The sequence below is a fragment of the Callithrix jacchus genome, chromosome 3, assembly GCF_049354715.1.
Source record: "Callithrix jacchus isolate 240 chromosome 3, calJac240_pri, whole genome shotgun sequence".
NCBI classification, from domain to species: Eukaryota; Metazoa; Chordata; class Mammalia; order Primates; family Cebidae; genus Callithrix; species Callithrix jacchus.
This window is the reverse complement of record NC_133504.1, coordinates 146,249,282-146,276,851: the sequence shown is the minus strand read 5'-3', so window position 1 is coordinate 146,276,851 and position 27,570 is coordinate 146,249,282. Positions and strand designations below refer to the sequence as shown.

Genomic DNA, 27,570 nt, shown 5'->3' with positions numbered 1-27,570 from the left:
TAAGTTTTGCACAAACAATTATAGTCGGCTGATGCTACGCTCTGTTTTAAAACAAAGTTAACATTTAAATTATATGAAAGCTATTCAAAAGATTCAATGAACACTATTAGAAGGAAAAAGGAGTTTTGGCCCATTTTTGCTTGCTTAATTTGAATTTAAATAGAGGAGAGAGGAAAAAAAATAGGAGGAAACCTGAATGTGAAATCTACAACTTAGTAGGAAGGCATAATAGGAATCATGAGGGTAAATCTAAGATTTGAGATACCATGCATGACTAGAACAAAGATACTAGACTCTCAACAGGAAACCAAATAAGGCTCTGTTTACATGGGAAGCTGTCTGCATCATACTCTGTGCTTTGATTAGAAGTATAAATTTTCTTGAATTTTAAAAAGATATCTACTTGAGCCCAGTGGGAGGTAACATGTGTTTATTTTCCAATGAGTAACATTTTTTTCATGTTTTTTTCTCTCTCATTCCTTATGTGATATGAAATTAGCAAATGATAGTAACATATGATAATACACTTATATTGCCCATGTGTCCAGTACTGAGTTAGGGATCCAGAGATCAATATGGTATAGTCCTTACTTTAATGGGCCTTCCAAATTCTCTGGGGAGAGACTCCATACATATGTAAGGAATCATTTAAAGCAAGATGGTTTGAGGCTGGTTCTGAAGTTAAGACATCCAGAGAAGGCAGAAGCCGACGATCAGGGAAAAAAGAGCAAAAGTTAATAATGTAATCATGAGTCTCCTAAGGAAGATTTGAAGAAACAGCTACGGATACAGTCATGCAGATAAGAATTTCATGTGGTAACTCTGTAATACATAATGTAGATGACGGGGTGATGGATGCAGCAAACCACCATGGCATGTGTATACATACCTATGTAACAAACCTGCACATTCTGCACATGTACCCCAGAATTTAAAGTATAATAATAAAAGAAATTAACCTATTTTAGTTGGACCAACTAAAGCAGAAGAATGATCCATGCCTGAAGCTTCTTTGTATGTAGGCCTTTCCTTAAATCTTCTGGGCTCTGTCATGTATATTGTTTTATGGTGCTTTTCAAGGTCTTCTATGGTCCTGACTTTATAGATTTTTCCCACTTTATTTTGACAGTACTTCTCAGCATAGTTTTGCTGATCAGAGTGCCCACTTTCACACTCTGTTCCCACTCACCTCCAGCTTGGGCCAACTTCAGAATTACTTCCGTTCTCATAGACACAGTACAGCCTTTCAGTCATGCACTCATCTGCTTCCCTGAATTGACAACATAAATAGTGTCTTAGTCCATTCAGGCTGCCATAACAAAATACTGTGTATCTCTGCAGTTATGTATTTCAAAATGAGAAAACACTCAACTAGATTTGGTGGAAACCAAACTCCTGTTTAGTTTCATAGTTAAGATAGTTTCCATTGCTAATGTGCATTCTGGATTTTTCATTTATTTTTGTATCTTTTATTTTCCTGTTCTCACTTCCCATGACACAGTATACATTAAAATTGTTTTCAGAAAAATAAAGTTCACTGTCTCATGATTCATTTAGATCTTGGCTATAAAAGTTGTTTCTCATGTTGATTTAAAACTAATTTTTATATACTTATTATAATAATACACTGTCTTATTGGATCTTCAGGAAACAGATGTGGTACCAGACACCAGGCTTTTAGACAAATTTAGTCAGATTACACCCCGGCTCTTTATGCCACTAGATGAGACCATCCAAAATCCACCACTGGAAACTTTGTACATCGTCGACTTCTTCATTGCATTGGCAATTTGCAATACAGTAGTGGTTTCTGCTCCTAACCAACCCCGACAAAAGGTAAGGTCTCTAATGCAAACAACGGTCACTTTCCAGAAGAGAATTTTGGGTTTAAATGTATCTGTACTGAGCCTGATATATGGATAAAAATGATAAATAATAGCAGCTATATAGCATTTAGTTAGCATTTGTTCTGTGCTCTGCACTTTACCATGGCTGTGTCATGAGTCCCCAAACCCCTGGGCCGCAGACCAGTAACAGTCTGTGGCCTGTTAGGAACCAGTCTACACAGCAGGAGGGGAGGAGAGGGCCAGTGAGCTCTGCCTGCTGTCAGATCAGGGGCAGCATTAGATTCTCATAGGAACGTGAACCCTATTAAACTGCACATGCAAGGGATCTAGGTTGCATGATTCTCCTCATGAGAATCTAACTAATGCCCAGATAATCTAACTAATACCTGATGAGCTGAAGAACTACCCAACCCATCAGTGGAAAATTGTCTTCACAATACTGATCCCTGGTGCCAAAATGGTTGTGGACCGCTGGTCTAAGGGATTTATTGGTATTAACAAGTTTAATCCTGCTAACAATCCTATGAGTTAGATGCTATTACCCTACTATTCTCCATTTTACAGATGAGGCTAAGTAATTTTCCCAGGGTCACAAAACTGGTTTGGAGAGATGGGATTTGAACCTAGGAAATATAGATAGCTCAGTGCTACTATATTATATGCGTCTAAGAAGGTACTGATGAGAGCAGTTCTTTTTGCTTTATTTTGCCAAATTGAAGCTTTCTTTGAGGCTTCTGAGACCTCCAACATCATATGCAGTATATCAAGAAAAATATACAGTATTGGATTCAATTTCTTGTTTAATGATAATGTATCTTTTTGCATACCAGTTGGGTTAGATTTAATCCGTGTAAAATCCAGTACATTACCAAGCCAGATTTTTCTTTCCTTAGAGTCTCACCAAGTCTCTCAGACTGAAGTGCAGTAGCATGATCTCAGCTCACTGCAACCTCTGCTTCCCAGGTTCAAGCAATTGTCCTGCCTCAGCGTCACGAGTAGCTGGGCTTATAGGCGCCCACCACCATGCCCCATTAATTTTTGTAGTGCTAGTAGAGACAGGGTTACACCATGTTGGCCAGGCTGGTCTTGAACTCCTGACCTCAGGTGATCCACCCGCCTCAGCCTCCCAGAGTGCTGGGATTACAGATATGAGCTGCCGTGTCCTGCCTTTCTTTTTTTTTTTTTTTTTTCTGAGACAGGGCTTCAACTCTTTCATCCAGCCTGAAGCACAGTGGTGCAATCACAGCTTACTGTAGCCTTGGGCTCAAGCAGTCCTACTGCCTCAGCCTTCTGAGTAGCTGGGACCACAAGTGTTTGCCACCATTCCCAGCTAATTTTTTAAATTTTTTGTAGAGATGGGATATTGCTATGTTTTCCAGGCTTGTCTTGAACTGCTGAGCTCAAGCAATCCTCCCACATCAGCCTCCCAGAGTGCTGGGATTACAAGCATGAGCCACTACAGCTGCCCCCGCTCCCAAAAAAAGCTGGATTTTTAAAGTCTACTTGTAGCTTAGAATTCATGGAAAATTCATTTTTAATGAAAAGGAAAACTTGTTTAACAGGCTGGTGATTCACCACTTGCTGTGTTAGCCTCGTTGTGTGTAACTATCTCACCTTTTACACACTTAAAATTCAATTTGCAGCACAACCCAATTCAATTTAATTTTCCATCAGTTCATTTTCTTTTGGCAGCTTCAGAGTTGGTCAACTTTAACATAAAAATAATTTACTTCCAATTAAGTTGTGCTTTATCAGGACCTGTATTTTTAGAAGGCTTTGCCTTCAGGAAGTTGCTCTTTGAAAAAGTGATTATGCAGTTAGAGAATAAAGGCTGTTCTTTTCCCCCCACATAATTTTTCTAATAAATCTGTTTCCAAAGTAAGCATCTTTTGGTATTTGCCTTTTAAGAAATATTATTGCCTTATTCCCAAAGAATATATTTTACTGCTTGAAAGAAAATCTCTGAAGCATGTAAGAGTCTAAGCCTCATGGTATTTCAAGGTAATGATAGAAAGGCAGTGAATAAGCAGCTACTCAGCATTCATGTGGAATACAGAAGCCTCATCTGTGATTGGGTTTTACGCTTCACTTCTGAGTTGCTAATAAATTTGAAAATCAATCAGCATAAGACCTTCAAATTATTATAAAATTAGTTCTTTTTAGGGGGAAACTTTTTAATTTCTTGAGCATTTCTAAATGAGAAAATTTTTCCCTCCAATTAATTGGTCTTCCATGATTAGTGTGAATTTCTAAGTTTAATCACTGATGAAAGTTAAGATTTAAGAGAAGCCAGGGTATGAATAAGAAAAAGTTCTATGAAAATAGAAATTCAAATCCACATTATGATATTGATAACGCTTCTTGATGAAGGTAGTTTGCTTATTGGTCTATTTAAAAGTCAAAGTAACAAACTTCTGTAGAATCTGGAAAATAAGAGAAAAATGTGTGTAATCTTTTGATTTGCTTTCTTCTGGTGTTTTTGTTATGAGTATTATTACTTATTTGTTACTTTTTTACACTAGTCTCATAGCTTTTTCAATATTGCCCTATAGACTTTATAAGCTTTATTTTTAAATATTATATAACATTTCAAGATGTGTCTATTTTGCTGTTATTGAATACTTAATTTGCTTATCATTTTAAAATTGTTATTGTTAGGATGCACACAATAATGATTTTAGAGTTTCTATATTTCAAGTTTTTTTTTTAGGAAAAAAATTGCTGAAGGATGTCCACTGCTAGAAATATTAGCATTTTATATCTTTTATTATCAGTTGTCAAATTTATTTTTAAATAGTTGTAGGAATGTATGTCATTCATTTTAATATTATTAAAATATTCACAAAGTATTAAGTTAACATTTAAAATGTTAATAAAAATCAAATTATTTAAATATTTATAAAAACACAAATTTTTATTTTTATTAATATTTTCCATGGTGGTTGTAAATAGGGAGCAGGCTGCTAGCCATTTAAGAGAGTGGTAACTCTTTTTATATCTAATTTATTCTCAGTTTGCCTTCAAAGTTGTTATAAACTGCTTTTGACTGTATTGAGACCTTCCTAAATTGTCTTTCATAGATCAGACACCCTTCACTGGGAGGGATGCCCATTAAGTCTTTGGAAGAGATTAAAAATCTTTTCCAGAGATTGTCTGTGCGAAGATCAAGTTCTCCATCGCTTACCAGTGGGAAAGAGCCATCTTCCGGAGTTCCGAACGCCTTTGTGAGCAGACTCCCTCTCTTTAGTCGAATGAAACTGGCTTCACCTGTGGAGGAAGAAGTCTCCCAGATGTGTGAGAGCCCCCAATGCTCCAGTAGCTCAGCTTGCTGCACAGAAACAGAGAAACAACACAGTGATGGAGGCCTCCTGAATGGCAAGGTGGAGTCCCTCTCTGGACAGCCATTAGCCTGCAACCTGTGTTATGAGGCCGAGAGCCCAGATGAAGCGGCCTTAGTGTATGCTGCCAGGGCTTACCAATGCACTTTACAGTCCCGGACACCGGAGCAGGTCATGGTGGACTTTGCTGCTTTGGGACCGTTAACATTTCAACTTCTACACATCCTGCCCTTTGACTCAGTAAGAAAAAGAATGTCTGTTGTGGTCCGGCACCCCCTTTCCAATCAAGTTGTGGTGTATACAAAGGGTGCTGATTCTGTGATCATGGAGTTGTTGTCAGTGGCTTCCCCAGGTAAGTTTATAAAAGGTGACATGGTGATTTGAAAATCTTGAAGATTAAAAGACCACATTCGATGGCTTTATAAAGGCAAAGAAATAGATATTTGGGCATTAATCTCATTTGGTGAAGTAGAGAGAAGCTGCCTAGGATTTGATGGGAAAGTGAGTAAGTTTTAGAGCTACCCAGATCTGAGTTCAAATGTGAACTCCATCATTAGCTGGATCTTCATAGAGTTACCTAACTATTCTGTGTGTAAGTCTTCAACTCAGTGGGTCTGCGAGTACCTCCTTGGTAGATTCTTGAAAGGTTTAATGACATACTATATGAAATGTATGAAGAGCCTTTGGCCAAGTGTCCAGCAAATGGTAAGCGCCCAATAAATGTTAGCTAGCAGCATTATTATAGTTATGTTACTGTGTTATTGATTATGTGGGAACGGTGTTTGTATCAAGTTCTTGTACTTCCCTCTGCCCAAGGGGAAACGAAGGAAAGATTTATTCTGAGTGGTCCCTTTTACAGATACCCATTTGGGATTCAAAACCAGAAGGCTTTTTTTGTTTGTTTAATGTGGATTAAACTATTGTTGCTTTTAAAACTATTTCTGTAATTGGGCAGACTGGTAGGAACTCAAGCATCTTGTCCATTATTTCAGATGGAGCAAGTCTGGAAAAACAGCAGATGATAATAAGGGAGAAAACCCAGAAGCACTTAGATGACTATGCCAAACACGGCCTTCGTACTCTATGTATAGCAAAGAAGGTGAGACTGCTTAGTGTGCTCCTCCACCTTTTTTGTTTTTTTTCCCTTATTCATTGACTGGAAACCAGCATGTGGCAAACCCTAATCCAGGCACTGGGGAAAGTCCTCTGGACACTGGCTCTCTTTTTACCTACTCTATTCCATATATTGGTTAGTTTGAAGTTTGTTCAAAGTATTTTGCTAGAAGGGTCCCTGAAAGTTATTTTCTCTTAAGTTCCTGCATGTTTTAATATGTCAGTGAGTGCCTTCATATGTAAACAGTTGTTTGGCTGGGAACAAAAATCTCTGGATCCTACTTTCTTCCCCTCAGGACTTTGAAAATGTTCGCTCTGTCTTACAGCATTAAATATGCTTGGAAAAGAATGCCACAGATGAGCCTTAATTTTTTAATTGTAAGTTCTCAATATTCTTATGTGCCTATAACTTTTTATATGTAAATCCAGGTAAATATCTTAGATATTATCTCAGTATTGATTATTCTCTATTGAGAATGATTTTGGTACATAGCATATTCTTTCTAAATAAAAGTGTAGTAAGAAAGAAGATGGAACTCCAAGAAATTATTTGAGGGATGTTCTTATCAGAACTCTTCATTTCTTACCCATGTTCTAGTTCATGAGAGCTGCATTAGGGAAAGTGGAATCTGTTGTAGACCCTAAGGAACTCAGTCAACCAGCTGCATGAGGAATCAAAAGCCTGATAGCTGGGCGCAGTGGCTCACGCCTGTAATCCCAACACTTTGGGAGGCTAAGGCAGGTGGATCACCTGAGGTCAGGAGTTCGAGACCAGCCTGGCTAACATGGTGAAACCCCGTCTCTACTAAAAATACAAAAATGAGCCAGGTCTGGTGCTCATGCCTGTTATCCCAGCTACTCGGAAGGCTGAGGCAAAAGAATTGCTTGAACCTGGGAGGCAGAGGTTGCAGTGAACTGAGATCGCGCCACTGCACTCCAGTCTGGGTGATGGAGCAAAACTCCATCTCAAAAAAAAAAAAAAAAAAAAAAAAAAATCCCTGCCCCACACACAGTTGAAGGAAGAATGGAGAATTCAAGATCAAACCAACTCTACCTTTTCATTTGAATGATCCTGCCCTTGATAAAAATGTAGCCCAACAGGTGTCAGATTATCTCAAATCCAAGGACCTGTGGGCAAGAATGAGTAGAGAGAGAGGAATCGCCTCACCCCTTTACTCCATGCTGCTTTATAAAAACTGAAATGTAGATTTCTCCTTCTATGGCAACCTAAAGACAAAGGAAAATACATCATTGATCACTTTTCCAGGAATTTTATTGAATTTTTGTTTGGATTAAGACTTGTTTCACCTGCCTTCTTTCACTGTCATCATACATGGTGCCTGGAATTTCCGGAGATGCTGAGTTAAAGGCTCCATCCGTCATCCATGTTGCACTTGTCTGATCGCAGAGTTTGGGAAGCTAGTGTTCAGGTGGTGTGAGGATGTGAACCTGACTTGGCTGTGCCCAGAGGAAGGAGTATGTAAAATGAGTTGATGGTTTGATATTTTGCCAAAGGTCAGCCCTGGTATGCCTGCAAGATCATATGGCTTGCTTCATGCCTCTCTTTTAATTCTTCCCATAGGTCATGAGTGACGCTGAATATGCAGAGTGGCTGAGGAATCATTTTTTAGCTGAAACCAGCATTGACAACAGGGAAGAATTACTACTTGAATCTGCCATGAGGTTGGAGAACAAACTTACATTACTTGGTAGGTGAATGATGTTGTATTGCCTGAATGGAGGATTTTGAAAAATGCTGGTTATCTCTGAATAAGGGCTGTTCACCAGTGCTTTTTTTTCCCTCTACGATCTAATAAACATATATGGTTCTGCCTGCCGTGTCCAGTGTGATCTCGATCCAACTTCCAGTCCATTCTATTCTGTTTTCCACTGCAGTGAACTAGACTGCACTTGTGGTGGGATCAGAATTGTCACATTAAGAAGATCACATAAAACCCAACACTAAACATAGAATACAAAGCCAACTAAATGTTCCAAATAAATATCTTGGTTCACATCAAGATAAATATCAAGAATAGAGTTTCTTTTCGGGCATTGGATAAGGTGCTTAATATGTGTTATCTTTTTTTGAACTCTCACAGCAAATCTGCATCTTATAATTTGGGGCACAGAGCAGTTCAATGACTTGTTCAAGGTCGCCTGCCAGTAGCTGACAGTTACTCATTAACCCAACGTGGAACTCATGTCTGCCTGGCTCCGGGTCCCAGCTATTTATCCTGTACCTGGTTCTGGATTAAAGAAATTTATTTTTCTTCTCTTTCTGATTTCAACTAGAGTTGCACAACTGACACCTTTTGTCTTGGATTAAATTGCATTTTAGAATTATCTGAAGTGCTTTTAAAAAAATACTGATGCTGCATCCTATCCCCTGGGATTCTGATTTACATGATCTGTTGTATGGCTTGGGCACTAGAACTTTTTAAAGTTCCCTAAAGTGATGCTAAAGGTGGTCAAGTTTGAGAGCCACTGTTTAGAGTCTGGAGATCTAGATTCTAACATAAACTCTGATATACCAAGAGACCAGCTTCTGAGCTCCATTCCTCTGTTTAGGAGGAAAACATTGACCTAGCTTATTATCTAGCAGATACAGCAATGATGCTTACCCTAAGTGCTTTCTCCGTGACAGTGTAAGTAGTATACATCCACATTTCCTCATCAGCGATTCAAAAATCAAAAATACTCCATGGGTTTAGTGCCAAAATTCATTTGGCAGAAAAATCAGGCCTGATTTGACATAAGACTATTTATGAAATAGTTCTTTATTATCCTAATTTGTGTGAACATTTTTAAGTTTTCCTGCAGAAATATTAATAAGCTTGATTACCAAGTATTATAGAATATGGTATAGGTACCATACTACTTTTTAAAAATATTTTTTAATATTTGAAAAACATTTGGAATCCAAAACACATATGGTCCCAATTGTTTCAGAAAAGGGAACTGTAGACCTATGAAAGAACGTCACAAATAGACATCACATCTTATTGGCAAGAGCATTCTCTCAAAGCCTGGTCCTTTAAAGGACATGAGCAGACATTTTTCTAAAGAAGACATACAAGTGGCCAACAAACATGAAAAAATGCTCAACATCACTATCAGATGCAGACAAGTGCAAATTAAAACCACAATGAGATGCCATCTTATACCAGTCAGAATGGCTACTAAAACGTCAGAAAACAACAGATGTTGGCAAGGTTGCAGAGAAAAGGGAATGCTTACATACTGCTGGTTGGAATGTAAATTAGTACAACCTCTGTGGAAAACAGTATGGAGATTTCTAAAGAACTGAAAATGGAACTACCCTTCAATCTAACAATCCCACTACTGAGTATCTACTCAAAGGAAAGTAAATCATTATATCAAAAAGGTACCCGCACTTAGAAGTTTATTACAGCCCTCTTTACAATAGCAAAGTCATAGAATCAATCTAAGTGTCCATCAACAAACAATTAAAGAATATGTGATATATATACATATCGTGTATATATATATGTATCACATACACACCACGGAATCCTACTCAGCCATAAAAAAAGAATGATATTGCATCTTTTGCAGCAACATGGGTAGAACTGGGTGCCATTATCTTAAGTGAAATAACCCAGAAACAGATAGTCAAATACCACATGTTCTCACTTATAAGTGGGAGCCAAATAATGCTTACACATGAACATGGAAAATGAAATAGTAGACATTGGAGACTCAGAAAGGCAGAGGATAGGTTCGGGGGCAAGGGATGAGTTGCCCTGACAGGTACAGTTTACCCTATTTGCATGATGGTTACACTGAGAGCCCATATTTCACCCCTACACAATATGTCAGTGCAACACAACTGCATTTGCACTGCTTAAATCTATAAAAATAAAAATAAATAAAATCCTGCCCTTATTCTTGGATATATCATAGAATAATAAAATTGTAGAATATGGTTACATAAATAATTGACTCAAACCCCTTCAATTTACAGATTAGAAAACTAGCCAAAAGGAGAACAAGTAAGTGTGATAAATCCATTGATCCCTGAGGTTTCCTTCCCAGAATATTACATTGCGTATAATTTTGGTCTGGGTTGTCAAACCTCCTTTGACTCTCCTGAATCAACTGGGCAGTTTATATAGTTTAGGGTTGAGTTGGCTAGTAGATATGATTAAATTGTACACTAGGTGAGCTTCAGCTGGCTTTGGTTTCTTACAAGTCCTGTTGCATTTTGGTTATTTTTTAGGTGCTACTGGCATTGAAGACCGGCTGCAGGAGGGAGTCCCTGAATCCATAGAAGCTCTTCACAAAGCTGGAATCAAGATGTGGATGCTGACAGGGGACAAGCAGGAGACAGCTGTCAACATAGCTTATGCATGCAAGCTACTAGAGCCAGATGACAAGCTTTTTATCCTCAGTACCCAAAGTAAAGTGCGTATATTGAGATTAAACTGGTTCCTTCTGAGATTTGATGTATGCAAGCATGAAAAACAAAACTAAACTAAACAGCAACCATTAGCTTTTCTCTTTCTTTCTTCCTTTCTTTCTTTTTTGAGACAGAGTTTCACTCTGTCACCCAGGCTGGAGTGCAGTGATGTCATATTTTGGCTCACTCCGACCTCCGCCTCCTAGGTTCAAGCAATTCTCCTGCCTCAGTCTCCCAAGTAGCTGGGATTACAGGCGTCCGCCACCACGCCTGGCTCGTTTTTGTATTATTAGTAGAGACGGGGTTTCGCCATGTTGGGCAGACTGGTCTCAAACTTCTGGACCTCAGGTGATCTGCCTGCTTCAGCCTCCCAAAGTGCTGGGATTACGGCGTGAGCCATCGTGCCTGGCCAGCAACCATTAGCTTCTTGATAATTTTTTCTATCCAGAAACCTACCTTGTTCTTGGAAGGGTGTCATAGTTCTAAAGGCTTGGTGGAAAATTATAATGATTTGGTGGAATCGTTGCTGAATAAAGGCATTAGAAAAAAGTTTTGTTTTTATTATTTTTTATTTGCCTTCCCCACTTCCACACTGTATTACCACGGATTTGACAAGACTTAGCCCAAAATGGGAAAATATATCAAGTCCTGAGACAGGAATCCACCTTCCCTTCAAGATGAGAAAAAGTGATAGTTTCTGTTGAAATCAAGTGAATATAAAATATTTTTTATGGCAATTCTAAAAGTAGACTCTTAGGAAAATCCTGCCCTCTTGTGGTAATTCCTAGGTAGTGCTCCCAAGAATATCTGTTTAAGGGAAGAGGAAAATGTCGTTTTTTGAAGAAGGAATTTTAAACTTAGACTCAGCCCAGTTTTTTCTAGTTTTGCCTCCCATTAATCACGAACACCAATGTTTAATCAGGTAAATAAGGGTTTTATTTTTCTCAGAAGCTTTCCAGTATAGCGATACCCTCCAAGACTTGTGCACATTGTTTATTTTTCTTGAAAACCTTCCTCCCACTCTTCTTCAGCAGTCAGATTTAATCAGTGATATCAGTCCCATCACTGTATCTGCCTTCTCTGAAATCTTGTGGCATTTTTCTTCGGGATCACTTCTTGAACTTTGTCACAGACTGCCTGATTGGTTAGCATGTTTTTATGGTCAGGCCTCAACCAGCACCCAACTAAATGGTACATTTTGAGAAAAAGGGAAAAAAAAGAGTGGGTTCTCCTTTACAGTGGCCCAGTAACCATAACCACAACCACCAGCCAACTCCCAGCAGCTGCAGGGGGCTGAGCACAAGAAAATGCTTAGTCATTTCAGTCACCAAAATAATGTAGCCTGGGTGGCTGGTCAGGCCAGTTGTCCTGGTGCTTGAGGAGGTGAAGCTATGCATTTGAGGCCAGCCTGAGCAACATAAGAACCGGTCATTCAAAAAAAAAAAAAGACCATCGATCAAATGCTTGGCCTTCACTGACCGTGTATGTGGCCTTGGAGAGTTACTTACCTTCCTGTGCTGCTTTTCCCTTACTTGTAATGGGAGAGTAATGACTATTTCATGGGGTTTTTGTGGGCACCAAATGAGAAAATATAAGTTGTTTAATGAGGTGCCTAGGAGATGAGATTCAGCAGGCATTAAAAAAGAAAGGTAGAGTTTTTTGTGAACAGTAAAATCTTTAGGACTGTGAAATTAATTTATAATGCAGTATATTCATATAAAAAATTACACTTGTACCCCTTAAATTTACATAAATAAGGAATTATTTATACATTCACAATTTACCTTATGTTTAAAGGCAGTTAAAGCTATCAATTCAAGAAGTATTTACTGAGTATCTATAATTTTTTTTGCTATCAATAGCTATTTCACATGTGTGAATTTTCCAAATAACTAAATATAATACAACAAACATAGTTAATTTAGCTTTATCATGACTCAAGATAAAAAGCCTGGCACACAGTAGAGGCTCGGTCAGTAGTATTTAACTCCTTTCTTTCCTCCTCACACTCCGAGTCCCTCAGGAATCACTAAGAGTTTAAAAGGACTTGAAGACCATGGAGCCCAGTGTGTCACTTAGTGAAGAAATTGCTCCTCTAACATTCTAAGTGGGCAATGTGGCAGCCAGTGGAATGTCTGACGTCATTTCTGTTGTGTCAACTTTACAAATTTTCATCAACATTTTTCTTCAATTTCCGAATTAGATTATAAGTGTTGCCAGTTACAAACTTTACCTTTTATTCTCATAGAAGTTTTTTTCTTCATTTGTTTTAATATAGTCATATCCTGTATGTAACTAATTATTTGCACTGAAATATATAAAGGCCTTTGAGGATTGATCATTTAATTTTTTAAGTTTCATTTTTGTAACGTCATTTACATTTTCTCCTAATATTGGTAACTTTCTATCTTCATAATTTATATTAGAATCTACAAAAGGCTTCTCATACATGATCTCATTTGACAATTACAACAAATAGACATAGAAGATAAATGATCTGTTTTATAACCTGAGACTCCAAATGCTTGTGGTTTCTCTAAGTACAGCTGATTACTCACCTAAAACTTTAAATTTTCTGATTCCTATTTCAGTATATTTTTAATTATATATTATATATGTACAGTTGATTCTCATTATTTTTGGAGTTATAGTTTATGTAGTTACCTTGAGCTCTGAATTAGTAAACACTAACCACTGCTTCTAGAGGAGACGGGCTTCCGCTAAGTCTCTAATTACAACATACAGTCAATAATCAATACATGACCTTGTTTCTTCTTAAATGCATCTTAATATGTATATTAATAATTCATTAACATTAAATGCATCGCCAACAGCACTGTAACTTATACCCAAACAAAGCTGATCTAACATGGGTAATTTTCCCATAAAAGTTTCACATCGCAACCTTTTCTGCTTAGAAACACTGCAGCACCGTGATTGGGAGTCATTGTAAATAGCAAAATCACTGCAAAAAGCAGAAAGATGCAAAAAATATGGCACCAAATAGTCCATGAAAAGAAGACTGTTACAGTTTGAGAAGTGACAAAAGAAGGCCAAGCTTCATGGTGTTTAGCTTCAGCGGTGAATATGTGTATGGCATGACTCAAATGTCACTCTATGCATGTGACACTCAGATGTCACTCTACAACATGTGACCACAAAAGCACCACAAATATTGTAAATGTATAGATAAATTTTAACTAGTAGGTGAATTTACAAATTTGGAATCCACAGATAATAAAGATCAGCTGTGTGGTATGTATGTGTACTTGTTATTTTTATAATGAAAACATAGTTAATTATAAAACCTAAACACATACTCAAATAAATAGAAGAGTACAAAAACTTTTATAATCAATTTATAATATTAAAACTATAATTTAAAATCATATTTTGGAGAATATCCACACAGACCATATTCTATATACTGTAAGCATACTGATGCCACAAAGACTGTATTTGTATTATCGTATAGTACTGTAGCTGTATTCTTTCATTACAGATATCTTAAACACAATCTGATGTTAATAGACATCTACATTTTCAATGACTGTGAGGCATGTTACTTTCTAAATGTACCATTTTAATTTAACCAAACTCCAAAAGGGTTTTAAAAATAATTTTTACTGTGATGTAATGAGCGTATAATGAGCATATCTGATTCATCCTTGTTTTCTTTTCCTTAAGGGCTTTGGAGGTGTATGGGATCAAATTTGTTCCTAAAATAAATGGAGCACCATGAACACTCCACTAGAGTGTTTGTAGTTTTTGTGCTGTTTCATGCACACGTATCCATATCTACTTCTTCCTTGCTTTTCTTATTTTGTTGCAGGTTGTGAAATGCTTGATAAAACAGCATTGTAAATCAAAGCAAACAAGCTCTGAGTGAGAACTCTTTCATGAGTAAACTATTTCACACTTAGTGTATACACTAAACTTAAATTCATTGCTCCTGGATTTGGAATCTGTTCTCAGTGGTCACTTGACATAGTCATTTCTGGATACACTTATTGTTAATCTTCTTGAGTAGAATTCATTCAGTGAACATTTACTGAGTACCTGATGTGGCCCACTTTTAAACTTCGAGAAGGCTTCAAAAATAAATTAAAAGTGATACCTGCCTTTAAAGAATTTCCTAACTAGTGTGAAGTCAGGATGTATGCAAATGAGATGTAATAAGTACCACCAACATCCTGGCCAGAATGCAAGCGCCATGAGGGCAGGAATTCTCACATTTGTTGGTGCAGCTTCAGCTCATAAAATGTTTTCTAATATGTAGTTTCTCATTAAATACTTAGTGAGTGAATGAATATGTGGAATCAAAAATACAATAAAAATAATTCCTGTTTCAGCTGTCTGCCATGGGTCATGCCTTACACTAGGAGTTTTGCATGTATTATTTCACTCAATCCTCACAACAACATTATGATGGACATAATATTTGCATTTTTAATGAAAAAGTTAAGGCTTAGAGATGTTACACAGTTTGCCTCAGGTCAAGCAGCTAATAACTGGCAGAATGAGACCAGAGGACTCTTGGGATTCACTGTTTGAGAAGGCAAATTGCATACATAAAGACATTTCACAGCTATCTCTTTATAAGAAACACAGTTGGGGCTGAGATGTTTCCCTGTCCTTTTAACCCATCCCCACATATACACAGAAGGCTCTGTGGAAGACTTGTAAAGTCTTCGAAAATAATTAGTTATTCATTATTTGGGTTTTTCTTGATTCAGCAATTGCTAAAGAAAGACAATAAAAAGAGGTAACTGGTTCTGGCACCAAGGGAGCCTAAAGACTAACTACCTCTGCCTCTTGTTTTAAGGATGCCTGTGGGATGCTGATGAGCACAATTTTGAAAGAACTTCAGAAGAAAACTCAAGCCTTGCCAGAGCAAGTGTCATTAAATGTAGATTTACCTCAGCCTCCTGTCCCCCAGGACTCAGGGTTACGAGCTGGACTCGTTATCACTGGGAAGACCCTGGAGTTTGCCCTGCAAGAAAGTCTACAAAAGCAGTTCCTGGAACTGACATCTTGGTGTCGAGCTGTGGTCTGCTGCCGAGCCACGCCGCTGCAGAAAAGTGAAGTGGTGAAATTGGTCCGCAGCCATCTCCAGGTGATGACCCTGGCCATTGGTGAGTGAGGATAAATCTGGGTCCTGCACCTCCCGCTTTTACACCACATCAGAAGCCGATCCCTCTCTTTTTCCTCTCCCACTGTTCCTCCCATTTTCCTCCTCCCTCTCTCTATACCACATTCACTCTATCCCACTTCTCCATGAATTACATGAGCACCTCTGTGAACCAGGTAGTAGGATTTGACATGGTAAACGATATAATAGTCGGGACTTCTTAGTTTAGTGTTAGGCCCCCAAATCAAGGAGCTTAAGCCGGGTAATAAACTGAATGACAGAACCAAAAAATCCATGTGTTCTGCCTTCAGGAAAGCTAGGGACATGACAATTCATTTATTTATCCATTCAACAAATATTTATCAAGTACCTTCTTTGTACTAGGCATTTTTCTAAGGAATGGAGATAAAAGAGTACATAAAATTGACAAAGTACCTTTTTACAAGGAACTTACATCTAGTAGGAAGGCATACAGGAAAACAAAGCATAAATCTGTAAGGTATCAGAGAGTGATAAGTACTATTGAGAAAATAAAGTGGAATGAGAAGATGTAGAGCACTGGAGATGGGGTGGGGCTACTCCTTTAAATACGGTTTTCAAAGGTCTCACTGCTAAGGTTAACTGTGAGCAAAGACTTGAAGGAAATCGTAAAGGGCCATGGGAGACATGGGGAAGAACATTCCTGGAAGAGAAGACAGCAAAAGTGAAGGCCATGAGGGGAACCATGTTTGGTGTGTCAGAGGACTTTTCTGCAGGTTATTAAAGGTCAGAGAAGCAGAAGGGGGCCATATCACATAGGGTCTTAGAGGACATAATAAAATGTTAGCTTTTTTCTGAAGAGATTAGGGAGCCATTGAAGGATTTGGAGCAGAAGTGGGGCATGATTTGCCTTAAATTTAAAATGATCATGTTGGCTGCTCTGCCAGAGTGATTGTTGGACCACACCCAGGCTGAACTCTATAAAATAATTCAGCAAGAGATGATGGCAGCTTGGGCACATTTGGGAGCAAACAAAGGGGTGGGACGTGGTCAGATAATGGGCATGGTCTGAAGAAATAATCAGTGACATTTACTGACAGATTGGATATGTTATATGAGAGAAAGAGTTGTCAAAGGGAATGCCAAAGTTACTTCTAAGAACTAAAAGAACGGAACTGCCGTTTACTGAAATAGTGGTGGGGAAATTGGGAGTTGGGTCTTACACATGTGAAGTTTGAAAAGGCTAGGCTGGGCGTGGTGGCTCACGCCCGTAATCCCAGCACTTCAAGAGGCCTAGTCTGGTGAATTACCAGGTCAGGTATTCAAGACCAGCCTGGCCAACATGGTGAAATTTTTAGTCTCTACTAAAAATACAAAAAATTAACTGGTCATAGTGGCAGTCACCTATAATCCCAGCTACTCAGGAGGCTTGAACCCAGGAGGTGGAGGTTGCAATGAGCTGAGATCACACCACTGCACTCCAGCCCAAGCGACCGATTGAGACTCTGTCTCAAAAAGGAAAGAAAAGGCTATTAAATGTCTAAGCAGTGATGTCAGGTGAGAAGTGAGAATAAAATTCTGGGATTTAGAAATAAGGATTTGGCTAGAGATACAAATTTGAGAATCAGAAGTCTAGTGGATATCAGGCCAGATACACTGGCTCACACCTATAATCCCAGCACTTTAGGAGGCCAACGTAGGTGGGTCACTTGAGGTCAGGAGTTCAGGACCAGACTGGCCAACATGGTGAAACCTCATCTCTACTAAAAATAGACAAATTATCTAGGCGTGATGGTGGGAGCCTGTAATCCCATCTCTAGGGAGGCTGAGGTACGAGAATCACATGAACCTGGGAAGCAGAGGTTGCACTGAGCTGAGATTGTGCCACTGCTTTCCAGCCTGGGCCACAGAGCAAGATTCTGTCTCAAAAAAAACAAACAAACAAAAAAGAGTCAAGTGGATATCAAAGCCTTGACACCAAAGAATGAGTATAACTGAAGAGAACTGTAGAATGAGACTAAGATCTCAGAGACTCCAGTGTTAAGCTGAGGACTTGGCATATCAGCTGTCTCTTTCTATGTCTGTTTTCCCTCTAGACTGCTTCCAGTCTCAGGTAACTTTTCCCCTCAGGGTGGTGATATAGCCACTGAAACTCCTGGGTTTCCATTCTATCCCATTAACAACTTGGGTGAAAAGATAGCATCACTTTTCAGATGGCTGCAGTAAAGTATCAGGATTAGGGTGGAATTTTGTTCAATTATCTTGTTGAATAAACAGATAAATGAATTAATCAAGCTTATGGATCCAGATGTTTCTGAAGTGAAAAATCCTAGACTTATAACATAGTTATATAATTATATATTATATTATACTTACATATTATAACAGTTATGATTATATTTGTTAGATAAATTATATATATAATAATTATAATTTATCTCATACATTATATATTGTGATTATCTTATAACTTATAATAATATTAACTGAAGTCATATATTCATCTCGGAACCAATACTGAGGCCAGGGAATAGAATATGCTGATTGTGCAGATCTGGGTCACTTGCCTACCTGTAAATATGGAGGTTTGAGTTCACCGTAACAAACCTCACAAACTAAGAATTTCCAAGGAAAATCAGTATACTTTTACTGAAAAACAGGTGAATTGTTGGTGAGCAATTGAGAACAATGTATGCTCATTACCAGCAGAAACGTGGTACCTCCTCCTAAGAAGCTCTCTGTGCTGGGGGAGACCAGTAAGTCTGCATGAAACCATGGTATGTGTGTTAGGTTTGCTAGAGATACATAGGGTGGTGCTGAAGCCTAATGAAAGGACGTCTGATCTTGAAAAAGTATGAGCAGGATTTCCCAGAGGAAATGACATCTAAGCTGAGAGCAGAAACAAATGAAATCCAGCAAAATGGGCTGGGGGTGATAAGGACAGTGTTATGTGCATGGCTACAGGGAGAAGGGTATATCTGGAGAGTTGGAAGTAGCATGAGTGGCATGGAAAACAAGATCAGTCTGGGTAAGTGCCATAGCAGGAAGGAATTTAAAGCAGTGTTGAGTGTAGAATTCTTCCTGATGGTAGTGGGATGCTGCTTTATTTCTGCTTCAGTTTTCTTCCAGGAAACTTGGAGAAAGGGATGAACTTTGAAGGATTATTCTGTTTACTTGAGCTGCCCTTACTGATTTGCAACATTTATACCCTTTCTTTACTCCTCATATATTTCTCTCCTTTTTCTGCTTCATGAAGGTGATGGTGCCAATGATGTCAGCATGATACAAGTGGCAGACATCGGGATCGGGGTCTCAGGTCAAGAAGGCATGCAGGTGAGTGGATATTGTGCACCCAAGTTCTGTGGCCTTGACCTGCCCATCCAAAGGCAACATTCTCCATGGTAAATTCTCTGGCCAAGTGAGTCTGTGTGTGGCTAGCTGAGGAGTGGGAGGCAGGAATTTTACTCATCCATTCATTGATTATTTCGTAGGTGAGTATTATGGCATTTTCCTGGGTAATTTAAACTGTATTGTTCACTTGTTAAATATGGAGCTTATCTAAATCACAGGAATATATATTTTAGTCCTGCAATAGCTGTGTAAATTCTGACTCTGAAGAAGCTACTATTTGAATAAAGGACCTAAAGATCTTGAGGCAGGAGAGGGAGGATGAAAAAAAAAAGGGAAAGAAGAGGATATGAGAGAGGAAGGAAGGAGGTGGGAGTGTCTGCACGTGTGTGTGTGTGTTTGTGTGTGTGTGTGTGTTGGATAGTATTTTGGGCACAGAATTCAGATAAAAGCTCATAACCCAGAAAACCGATTTTCATTCATGTATGGAACAAGTGCTGTCAGAGGAAGGTTGAATATGAGGCCCAGGGTTTCCCAAGAATTGTAAATTACAACATCTTTATGAAAGATGAGGGATTCACATACCTTTTGCCTTACACATTATACAAAGTCATATGAAGTCAGAACTTCAATGCTTCTTAATATTCTCCCTGAGGAGAAGCAAATGCATCTTGTGATGCAGAAGACAGAGTTCTTGCTAAGGAAGCTGCTTTCTAGCAAAAGTTCATTGGTTGAAAGTGCACCGCAAGTGGTAACCAAAGAGAAATCCTGTCTCATGTGACGGTATTGGAAAGCTGAGTGGTAAATCTAGGCAGTCCACAAAGGTTCTATATGCATGGGTTTTGTCGTTGTGGTTGCTGCTGTTTTGTATGTGTATGTTTTGCCTTTTTATCTGCATGTAAGGTTTAAATAACAGATGCAACTGATTGAACTGTAGTGACAGTGAGGCTGACAGGGCTGTGTCTGTTCTAACATGTTTGATGGCTCAGAATGACATTCTCTCTCCATTGCGTCTGCAGGCTGTGATGGCCAGTGACTTTGCCATTTCTCAGTTCAAACATCTCAGCAAGCTTCTTCTTGTCCATGGACACTGGTGTTATACAAGGCTTTCCAACATGATTCTCTATTTTTTCTATAAGAATGTGGTATGTAACCCCAGATAATTTGTCCCTTGTCAGTTTGTACCTTCCAAGCCTGTTGCATTAGGGATGAGAAGGAAGTGTCCTATGCTAAGCTCACTTTCCTTTTTTTTTTGAGACTGAGTTTCGCTCTTGTTACCCAGGCTGGAGTGCAATGGCACGATCTCGGCTCACTGCAACCTCTGCCTCCCGGGTTCAAGCAATTCTCCTGCCTCAGCCTCCTGAGTAGCTAGGACTACAGGCGTGAGCCACCATGCCCAGCTAATTTTTGTATTTTTAGTAAAGACGGGGTTTCACCATGTTGACCAGGATGGTCTCAATCACTTAACCTCGTGATCCACCCACCTCGGCCTCCCAACCCTTATTGATGTATTTATTGGGAGCAGCCAGGGACGGTCTTGCTGTTTTACCAGAACTAAGCTGCAAATGTGATATGTTTCAGCTGCTGACAGCAAATTGCCAGGCTTGTCCATCTGCTAACATTTTGTACTCCCTGTGCATTTAAATTCAATCCTGTCTGTTTCATTTAAAATCTAATTTTTGACCTTCCATAAAAAAGACTGTGACAAGCAGACTTATGAAATGTTTAATGCTCTCTGTCAGTAGAGAATAAAAAGGTTTGCTTCTGATTTGCTGGAAATACCAAAAAATATCAGCTCTTCCAAATTAATGCCCCTTGTGTTATAATAAAGATGCAGATACAGATGAAAACCTAGTATAATGTCTTAGTATGTAGCTGGCTGGTGCTCACAGATGCAAGAATTATCGGCCAACCTATCAAATGTATTTGTACAGTTATTTGATGATAAAGGAACTGTATTTTGATTATGTAATTCCTAAAAGGGCAGACTTTGATTAGAAATCCAGGCCTCTAATCTTGAACATGCTATTGAAATTTTAGTTTCCTTTTTTTTTAAAATAAAATCATATGCATCTAAGTATCCTCTAAGTGGGGGTACTTAATGTAAATATATCATGAATTTTAGGTCAAATTCACTCTTAGTCATTAAAGTTCATGTGTAGTATGTTAGTAGTAGACAGGGGCTGATGTCACTCTATTAAAATACTATTTTGAGGGAAAAAAGTTGTTTTTAGGAGATCCCAAATGTGTAATCTGAACTGTGTGTGCGTGTGTGCCTATGTCCGTCAGTGAGAACATTTTTTTTCCTGCAGCACAATACGCTTTCCAGGAATCTCTCAAGACTCTAATAATTAGAACTAATGCAGTTAGTCAAAGTTTAGTAAAACTCAGATACTTTAGGAAAATATTTGAAATGTATAAAATCTCTGCCTAAGTATGCACTTCTGGGGAAAACTGGGGCTTGCAATTTACAGTTCCAGGACTTAGTGGTCAATAGCTTTTAAAGAGGAGCGCCCCCCCAAGTTTTTATTTTAAACCTTTCCATTTGCTCACCTTCTCCCGTATTGTGGCAATATCCATTCACCTCCCCACCTCCTTTTAACTCCAGATTGAATTGAACAGTTAAGAAATACTAGTATTAGGAAGAGATGCTATATACTCTCTCGCTAGTAGAGAGAATCAGGACCTCAGTGGTCTTCCTGCTCTATAATCCTTGAATGGCCATTCATACTGATAATCTCCAGATTTAATTTATATCTCTTATTTACCTAACTAAACAATGCATATTTTAAATGCTGTGCACAGGACTTGGACCAGAAGCCATTAGAGTAGCTTGTCTTTCTGAGACCATTGTTCTTGGATATTGGACTACCTTTGAGGTGCCAATGAAGACTATGAATTCATTCCTCCAGAAGAGTGTTCCATACCACCTGTACCCAAGCAAGATTCATACATTTTCAGAAACTGGGCACCGTGCATGTCTATAGATGCTAGACTAAGAAAATCTTTTCTAAGGATTGTGGCTCTTGTCCTGAGGTCCTAGTGTATCTATGATGACAATATTTTTTATAAGACTATAAGACACTTACCAGATCATGACAACTTTCTTGTTTTTTTGTTTATTGAGACAGGATCTCACTCTGGCCCCCAGGCTGGAGTGCAGTGGTGTGATCTCGGCTCACTGCAACCTCTGCCTCCTGAGTTCAAGCAATCCTCCTACCTCAGCCTCCCAAGAAGCTGAGACTAAAGGTGTGCACCACCATACTCAGCTAATTTTTGCATATTTTGGTAGAAATAGGATTTTACCATGTTGGACAGGCTGGTCTCGAACTCCTGACCTCATGCCTGCTTTATCCTCCCCAAGTGCTGGGATACAGGCATAAGCTACTGCATCCAGCTGATCATGACCATTTTCTAACTTGACTTTGATACTAATCCCTAAGGTAGTATAATTCTCATTTTAAGAGGAGGAAATAATTCAGGGAGGTTAGGAAAATGGCCTAAAGGCAAAGAATCAATGGGAGGTATCCCCCAGCCTTGAAACAAAACTCCCTCTCTATCTAAGTCCAGTGTCCTTTCCTGTGGCCTGCCCTGCTTGAGAGCATAGAGCTTTTTACACTGAACTTAGTTTTTCTGAGGCAAAATACTGCAGGAAACCATGTAGGATGCCCATGACTGGCCTCTAGGGTGACCAACTGTCCTGGTTTCCCCAAGAATGTCCCCATTTTAGCAGTGGAAGTCCCTATTCCTGGGAAACCCCTCAGTCCCAAGCAAACTGGGATGGTTGACCACTCTGCTGGCACCATTCCACTTTATCACTATGTATTTATGAACCCAGAAGGCAAGAGAATGGACATTTGTGCTGTGCCTGATCTGTGTCTGTGCCAGGGATTGGGCTAGATTCTCTTCATCCAGTGTTAAATCCTTCAATTCGAATACTTGTTCTGCTACTTATTAGAACCACATGGCTGTGGGCAAGTTTCTTAGTTTCTCTGTGCCTCAATATCTTAATCCAATCAGGCTGCCATAACAAAGTACCACAGACAGGTGGTACAGGGCTTGTAAACAACATTTCTTCCCCACTATTCTGGAGCTGGATATCCAGATGAGGGTGCCAGAATAGTCAGGTTCTGGTGCGGGTTTTCTTCCAGGTTTCAGATTTCTCATTCTATCCTTACATAAAAAGAGATGAGATGATGAGAGCTCACTGGGGTCTCTTTTATAAAGAAACTGATTCCATTCATGAAGCCTCCAAAGTCATAGCCTAATCACCTCCCAGAGGTACCACCTCCTCACACTGTCACAGTGGGGATAGTGCTCTGTGCTCTCAAGCAGGGAAGTTTTATTTCAGGAGGATTTCATATGAATTTTGGGAGGACACAGACATTCAGTTCATCACACTCAGTTTCCTGATTTGTAAAATGACAACAATGTAATTCCCAAGTTGTTGTGATGATTAAATGAATTATTCGTAAAGCACTTAGAACAGTGCTAGTACCACATAGTAAATGCGGGGTGTGTGTGTGTGCATGTGTGTGCTTACGTGTCTGTCTGGGTGTATATATATGTGCACACTTTAATTTAATAAAATACTTACCCAAAAGAGCTGCAAGGGAAATTGTGGTCCTATCTTATGTAAGAAAACTGCAGAGAGGATGAGGTCACCCAGCTTAAAACACCAGCATTTGGAATGTGTGATCATAGCACACATTACTGATTCTAAGATCTGAATGTCCTTCTTTGTGTCTCCAGGCCTATGTGAACCTCCTTTTCTGGTACCAGTTCTTTTGTGGATTTTCAGGAACGTCCATGACTGATTATTGGGTTTTGATCTTCTTCAACCTCCTCTTCACATCTGCCCCTCCTGTCATTTATGGTGTTTTGGAGAAAGATGTGTCTGCAGAGATCCTCATGGAACTGCCTGAACTTTACAAAAGTGGTCAGAAATCAGAGGTAGGTGTTAAAACAAAGTGCTTGGATGGATACATATCCATTGTCAAAGCCAGTGTGTTTTCTTCATTAACCAGGCCAAATATTGCAGTCCACTCAGAACTGTTTGAAATATATGATTGTTTGAAAAGATCTCTACTCATGTAGCAGATATTAACTTCCTTGCCTTTGAGATAAATACAGATTAATCTATGAAGGGCTTTAGGTACTTATAAGAAGAAATCTAAAGTTTGAACCTTATAACCAGTAATATCTAACGTTCACTAAACCTCATTGCCATCTGTTGTGCTAACTACTTAACATTCCCTGTCTCACTGATCCTCATGAAAACAAGTTGAGACGGAACCTAGTATTGGTCCCATTCTAAGATAAAGCATCTCAATCTTGAAGGGGTTAAGTAATTTTTCAAGAAATTCCACCACTAAAAAGTGGTTTGGCCTATGTTAGAAATAATAGGTTCTGTTTAGCCTGAGTTTCAATTCGGGTTCTGCGGTATCTGACCTTGGTACATTTTTTAACTGGCCTATGCTGCAGATGTCTTTACTTTATGGAAATGATGTAAGGGTTAAGGAAGATAATACAGGTACGATTTCCAGCCATAGTAAGTTCTCAGTATTGTCATTTTTACCCTCCAGAATTAACCAGAAATTTGAGGAAATCCCAAATTTAAAATAATGCATTTATTTTCCATGAGTCTAACTCTCCTGACTTGAAATGGAATGGAGAGTCATTTAGCGTCCTTACACTACCTAGGACAACTGACAGAGAAATCACAGATTCGGCTTTCAGGGAAGAAGAGAGCCTCATAATCCTTTAACATCATCCAATCCTTTCAAATCAAGGAACTGCATGGGTTTTCCTAAAGGAGTCCAGTCTGACTTAACGTTCAAGCCAGGATGCAAGAACATGTGGTTGTCAGTGAAGCTTGTTCCACACCCCAGGCATAATTGAAATTCCAAGTCTATTGAGGGAAGGAGGGTTGAGGGAGATTTTCAATTAAAGTTTTTATAGCCAGCATTTTAAAACCCTATTTGTATGGACTAAAGATTGGTATTGGTATTGGTCCTTATCCCTGGGAGAAGTGAAATCATTGTTTACTGTTGTTGAATCCTCTCACCAATCCTTTGTACTCATTGTTCTAGTGAAATGGCCAATTTTATACAACATGATCATAGCAGGCAGGTTTTCCCAGCATGTAGCTATTGATAAAAGGTAACTGATTTCATTGACTTTATCCTCAAAAATGTGTCCTTTCTTTGAAATTGGTCTCCAAACAAATGGATTCATGCTTGGGCCATTTTCCTGTGTTCGGTGTAGTGAAATATACTCTCCAGGGCTACAGAATCTCTCTCCTTTAAAGATGAGTGTGGGGGTCTGCAGTCAGACGCTTCCCTTCCACGAAGCCTCTCCCCCATCTCTCATCACCCACACAGTCTTTTTTTCTGTCTTTGGCTTCATGTCCAGATTTTCCCCTTTCAGTTTCTGGTAGACCCCATGAGTTAATCCCTGCAGCCTCTCGTTTATCTTAATCATGGTCCTTCCCTCTTTACTTTTGTCAGTCCTATTCCTCATGTGACTGGGGGAAATTGTATTTCTTTTCTTTTACTCTAGGTTCTTTGAGCAACCTCTACTTCCCCAGATGCATGAAGTTACACTTTAACTTCTCCCTAAGTGGTTCTCCGTTGTCCAGTGGCATTTTGCTTGCCCCTTTGTCTCTGGCACATTCTCTTCCACCATTGGATTAAGCTTCTGCTGAGATATTATGGACACTTGGATAAAGAAAGGCAGGTAGAATATCCCATCATCCCCAGTGAGGAAATAATAGAAGAGAAAAGTGGGCTGGAAACAATGAATCTTCAATGATTTGATTTTTCCAGAGGACAAAGGGATAAAAAAGGAGAGATGTAAAAATTCCGAGTGTATTGTTTTAAAGAATAGAAGAATATATGTGGAGAATTTGTATATTTATAAAGCTTTGTTCTTTAAGAGACAGTGAAACATTTTCAAAGAAGTTTCAGTCTCTGCATTTGGAAGCAAACAAGACTGAGAGCATGTTAAGAAAAGACTAGCTCATGGATGTGACACGTTTTTCCATTTCTGTTCATGGGAGATATTACTAATAAATGATAGCACTCTTTCCTGCTGGATCTGAATGCAGCCTCAGAATCCTTCACACAACCTCAGAATCCAACTTCGATCAAAGTTGACTCTTGTTTGAAAAATAATTTTCAGTAATTTTACTATTGTCTCTACTTACTCTTTTTCTTTTTTTCTCTAAGAGTTGTGTAGGAAGCAGTTTAGTGCATGAAAACTTGTATACGAATACTTTATTAACTCGATACGAATTTGTTGGGCACCTGCTACATCCAAGGCACTGTTTTAGTCACATGAATAAAAGAGTCAACATTCTGCTCTATGATGCTTGCGTTCCATTGAGAGAACTAGAAAATTTATTAAACAGAGAGAATTATTCCTGACAGTGATGAGATACTTCTCAGGTTTCCACAGTAGTAAGCGCCTAAGCGGGCACAACTTGTAAACTGGTTTGGTGTGCCTGTATGACGAAGTAATATTTGAGCTAGGATACAAGTAATGAGAAAGTGCTTATGTAGGAGATCCAGGAAAAGAATTCCTGGCAGAGAGAATAGCATAGGTAAATCCCTGAGGAAAGAATGGATTTGACACATTTGAGGAAAAGAATGAAGGTCACTTTGCCGAATCAAAATGGCAAGAAGTAATTGTGGAGAATTATTTAGTGGGCAAACCATGTAGGACCTTATAGGTCATTAGAAGAAACTTAGATGGTGTTGTAAATGCAGTGGAAAGTCATTGGAGGGAGTGAAAGAAGTCAATTTGATTGATTAAAGAGATAGCATGAACTGGTTTACATTTTTTTTAGTCCATTTTCCATTTGCCCCAAGAATACTGCACTGGCAGCAAGCTGCCCCTTTTTTTCTAAATGGGAAATGGATTAAAGACCATCTGGCTGATTTGGGAAGGTTAGATTGAGAATAGAGGAGAAACAAAGAGGGCAGTTAGATGGCTATGCAGCCCTTCAGAGACAGTTGACAGTGAATTGAAATGAAGGGAGTAATTTAGAGAAAGAGGAATGGATATAGTTGGAGAAGTTTTGGAACAGTACTTTCGGATCAGTAGGAAAGGAGAAGTTAGGACTACTCGTGTATTTCAGCTAGATTTAAAATGTGTCCAGTAATAAAGGCAACCTGAGTTGAATAAATGTTCCTTCAAGGATTTTTTTTGTCATATTTACTTGTGAACCCGTCACATTCAGTTGCCCTCAGTCTTTACCTGTGTTGGCAAATACCACTTGTTTCATGAGTGAAAGAATGAAGAAATGGAGTTTTCTCTCAGAGAAGCAACTGAACTGTAAGTACTGGCTTGTGTTGTTTCTTTTCTTGGATCCTTGTTAATCTTACTCTC

At 38.9% G+C, this 27,570-nt stretch overlaps 1 protein-coding gene across 4 annotated transcripts in view; it reads left to right on the top strand.

Moving 5' to 3' along the window:
* The window catches only part of ATP10D (ATPase phospholipid transporting 10D (putative)), a 127,357-nt gene that overhangs the window by 87,592 nt on the left and 12,195 nt on the right, over window positions 1-27,570 (top strand). For 3 of the 4 annotated variants that reach the window (XM_035293748.3, XM_035293747.3, XM_054253373.2), the window contains 9 exons: window positions 1,648-1,836; window positions 4,928-5,537; window positions 6,178-6,284; window positions 7,881-8,007; window positions 10,542-10,726; window positions 15,547-15,856; window positions 19,088-19,164; window positions 20,199-20,324; window positions 23,932-24,132. In XM_035293748.3, coding sequence (XP_035149639.3) covers window positions 1,648-1,836; window positions 4,928-5,537; window positions 6,178-6,284; window positions 7,881-8,007; window positions 10,542-10,726; window positions 15,547-15,856; window positions 19,088-19,164; window positions 20,199-20,324; window positions 23,932-24,132 — 1,932 coding nt within the window. The remainder of the gene's footprint in view (window positions 1-1,647; window positions 1,837-4,927; window positions 5,538-6,177; window positions 6,285-7,880; window positions 8,008-10,541; window positions 10,727-15,546; window positions 15,857-19,087; window positions 19,165-20,198; window positions 20,325-23,931; window positions 24,133-27,570) is intronic. The other variant, XM_035293749.3, reaches the window with a different exon arrangement.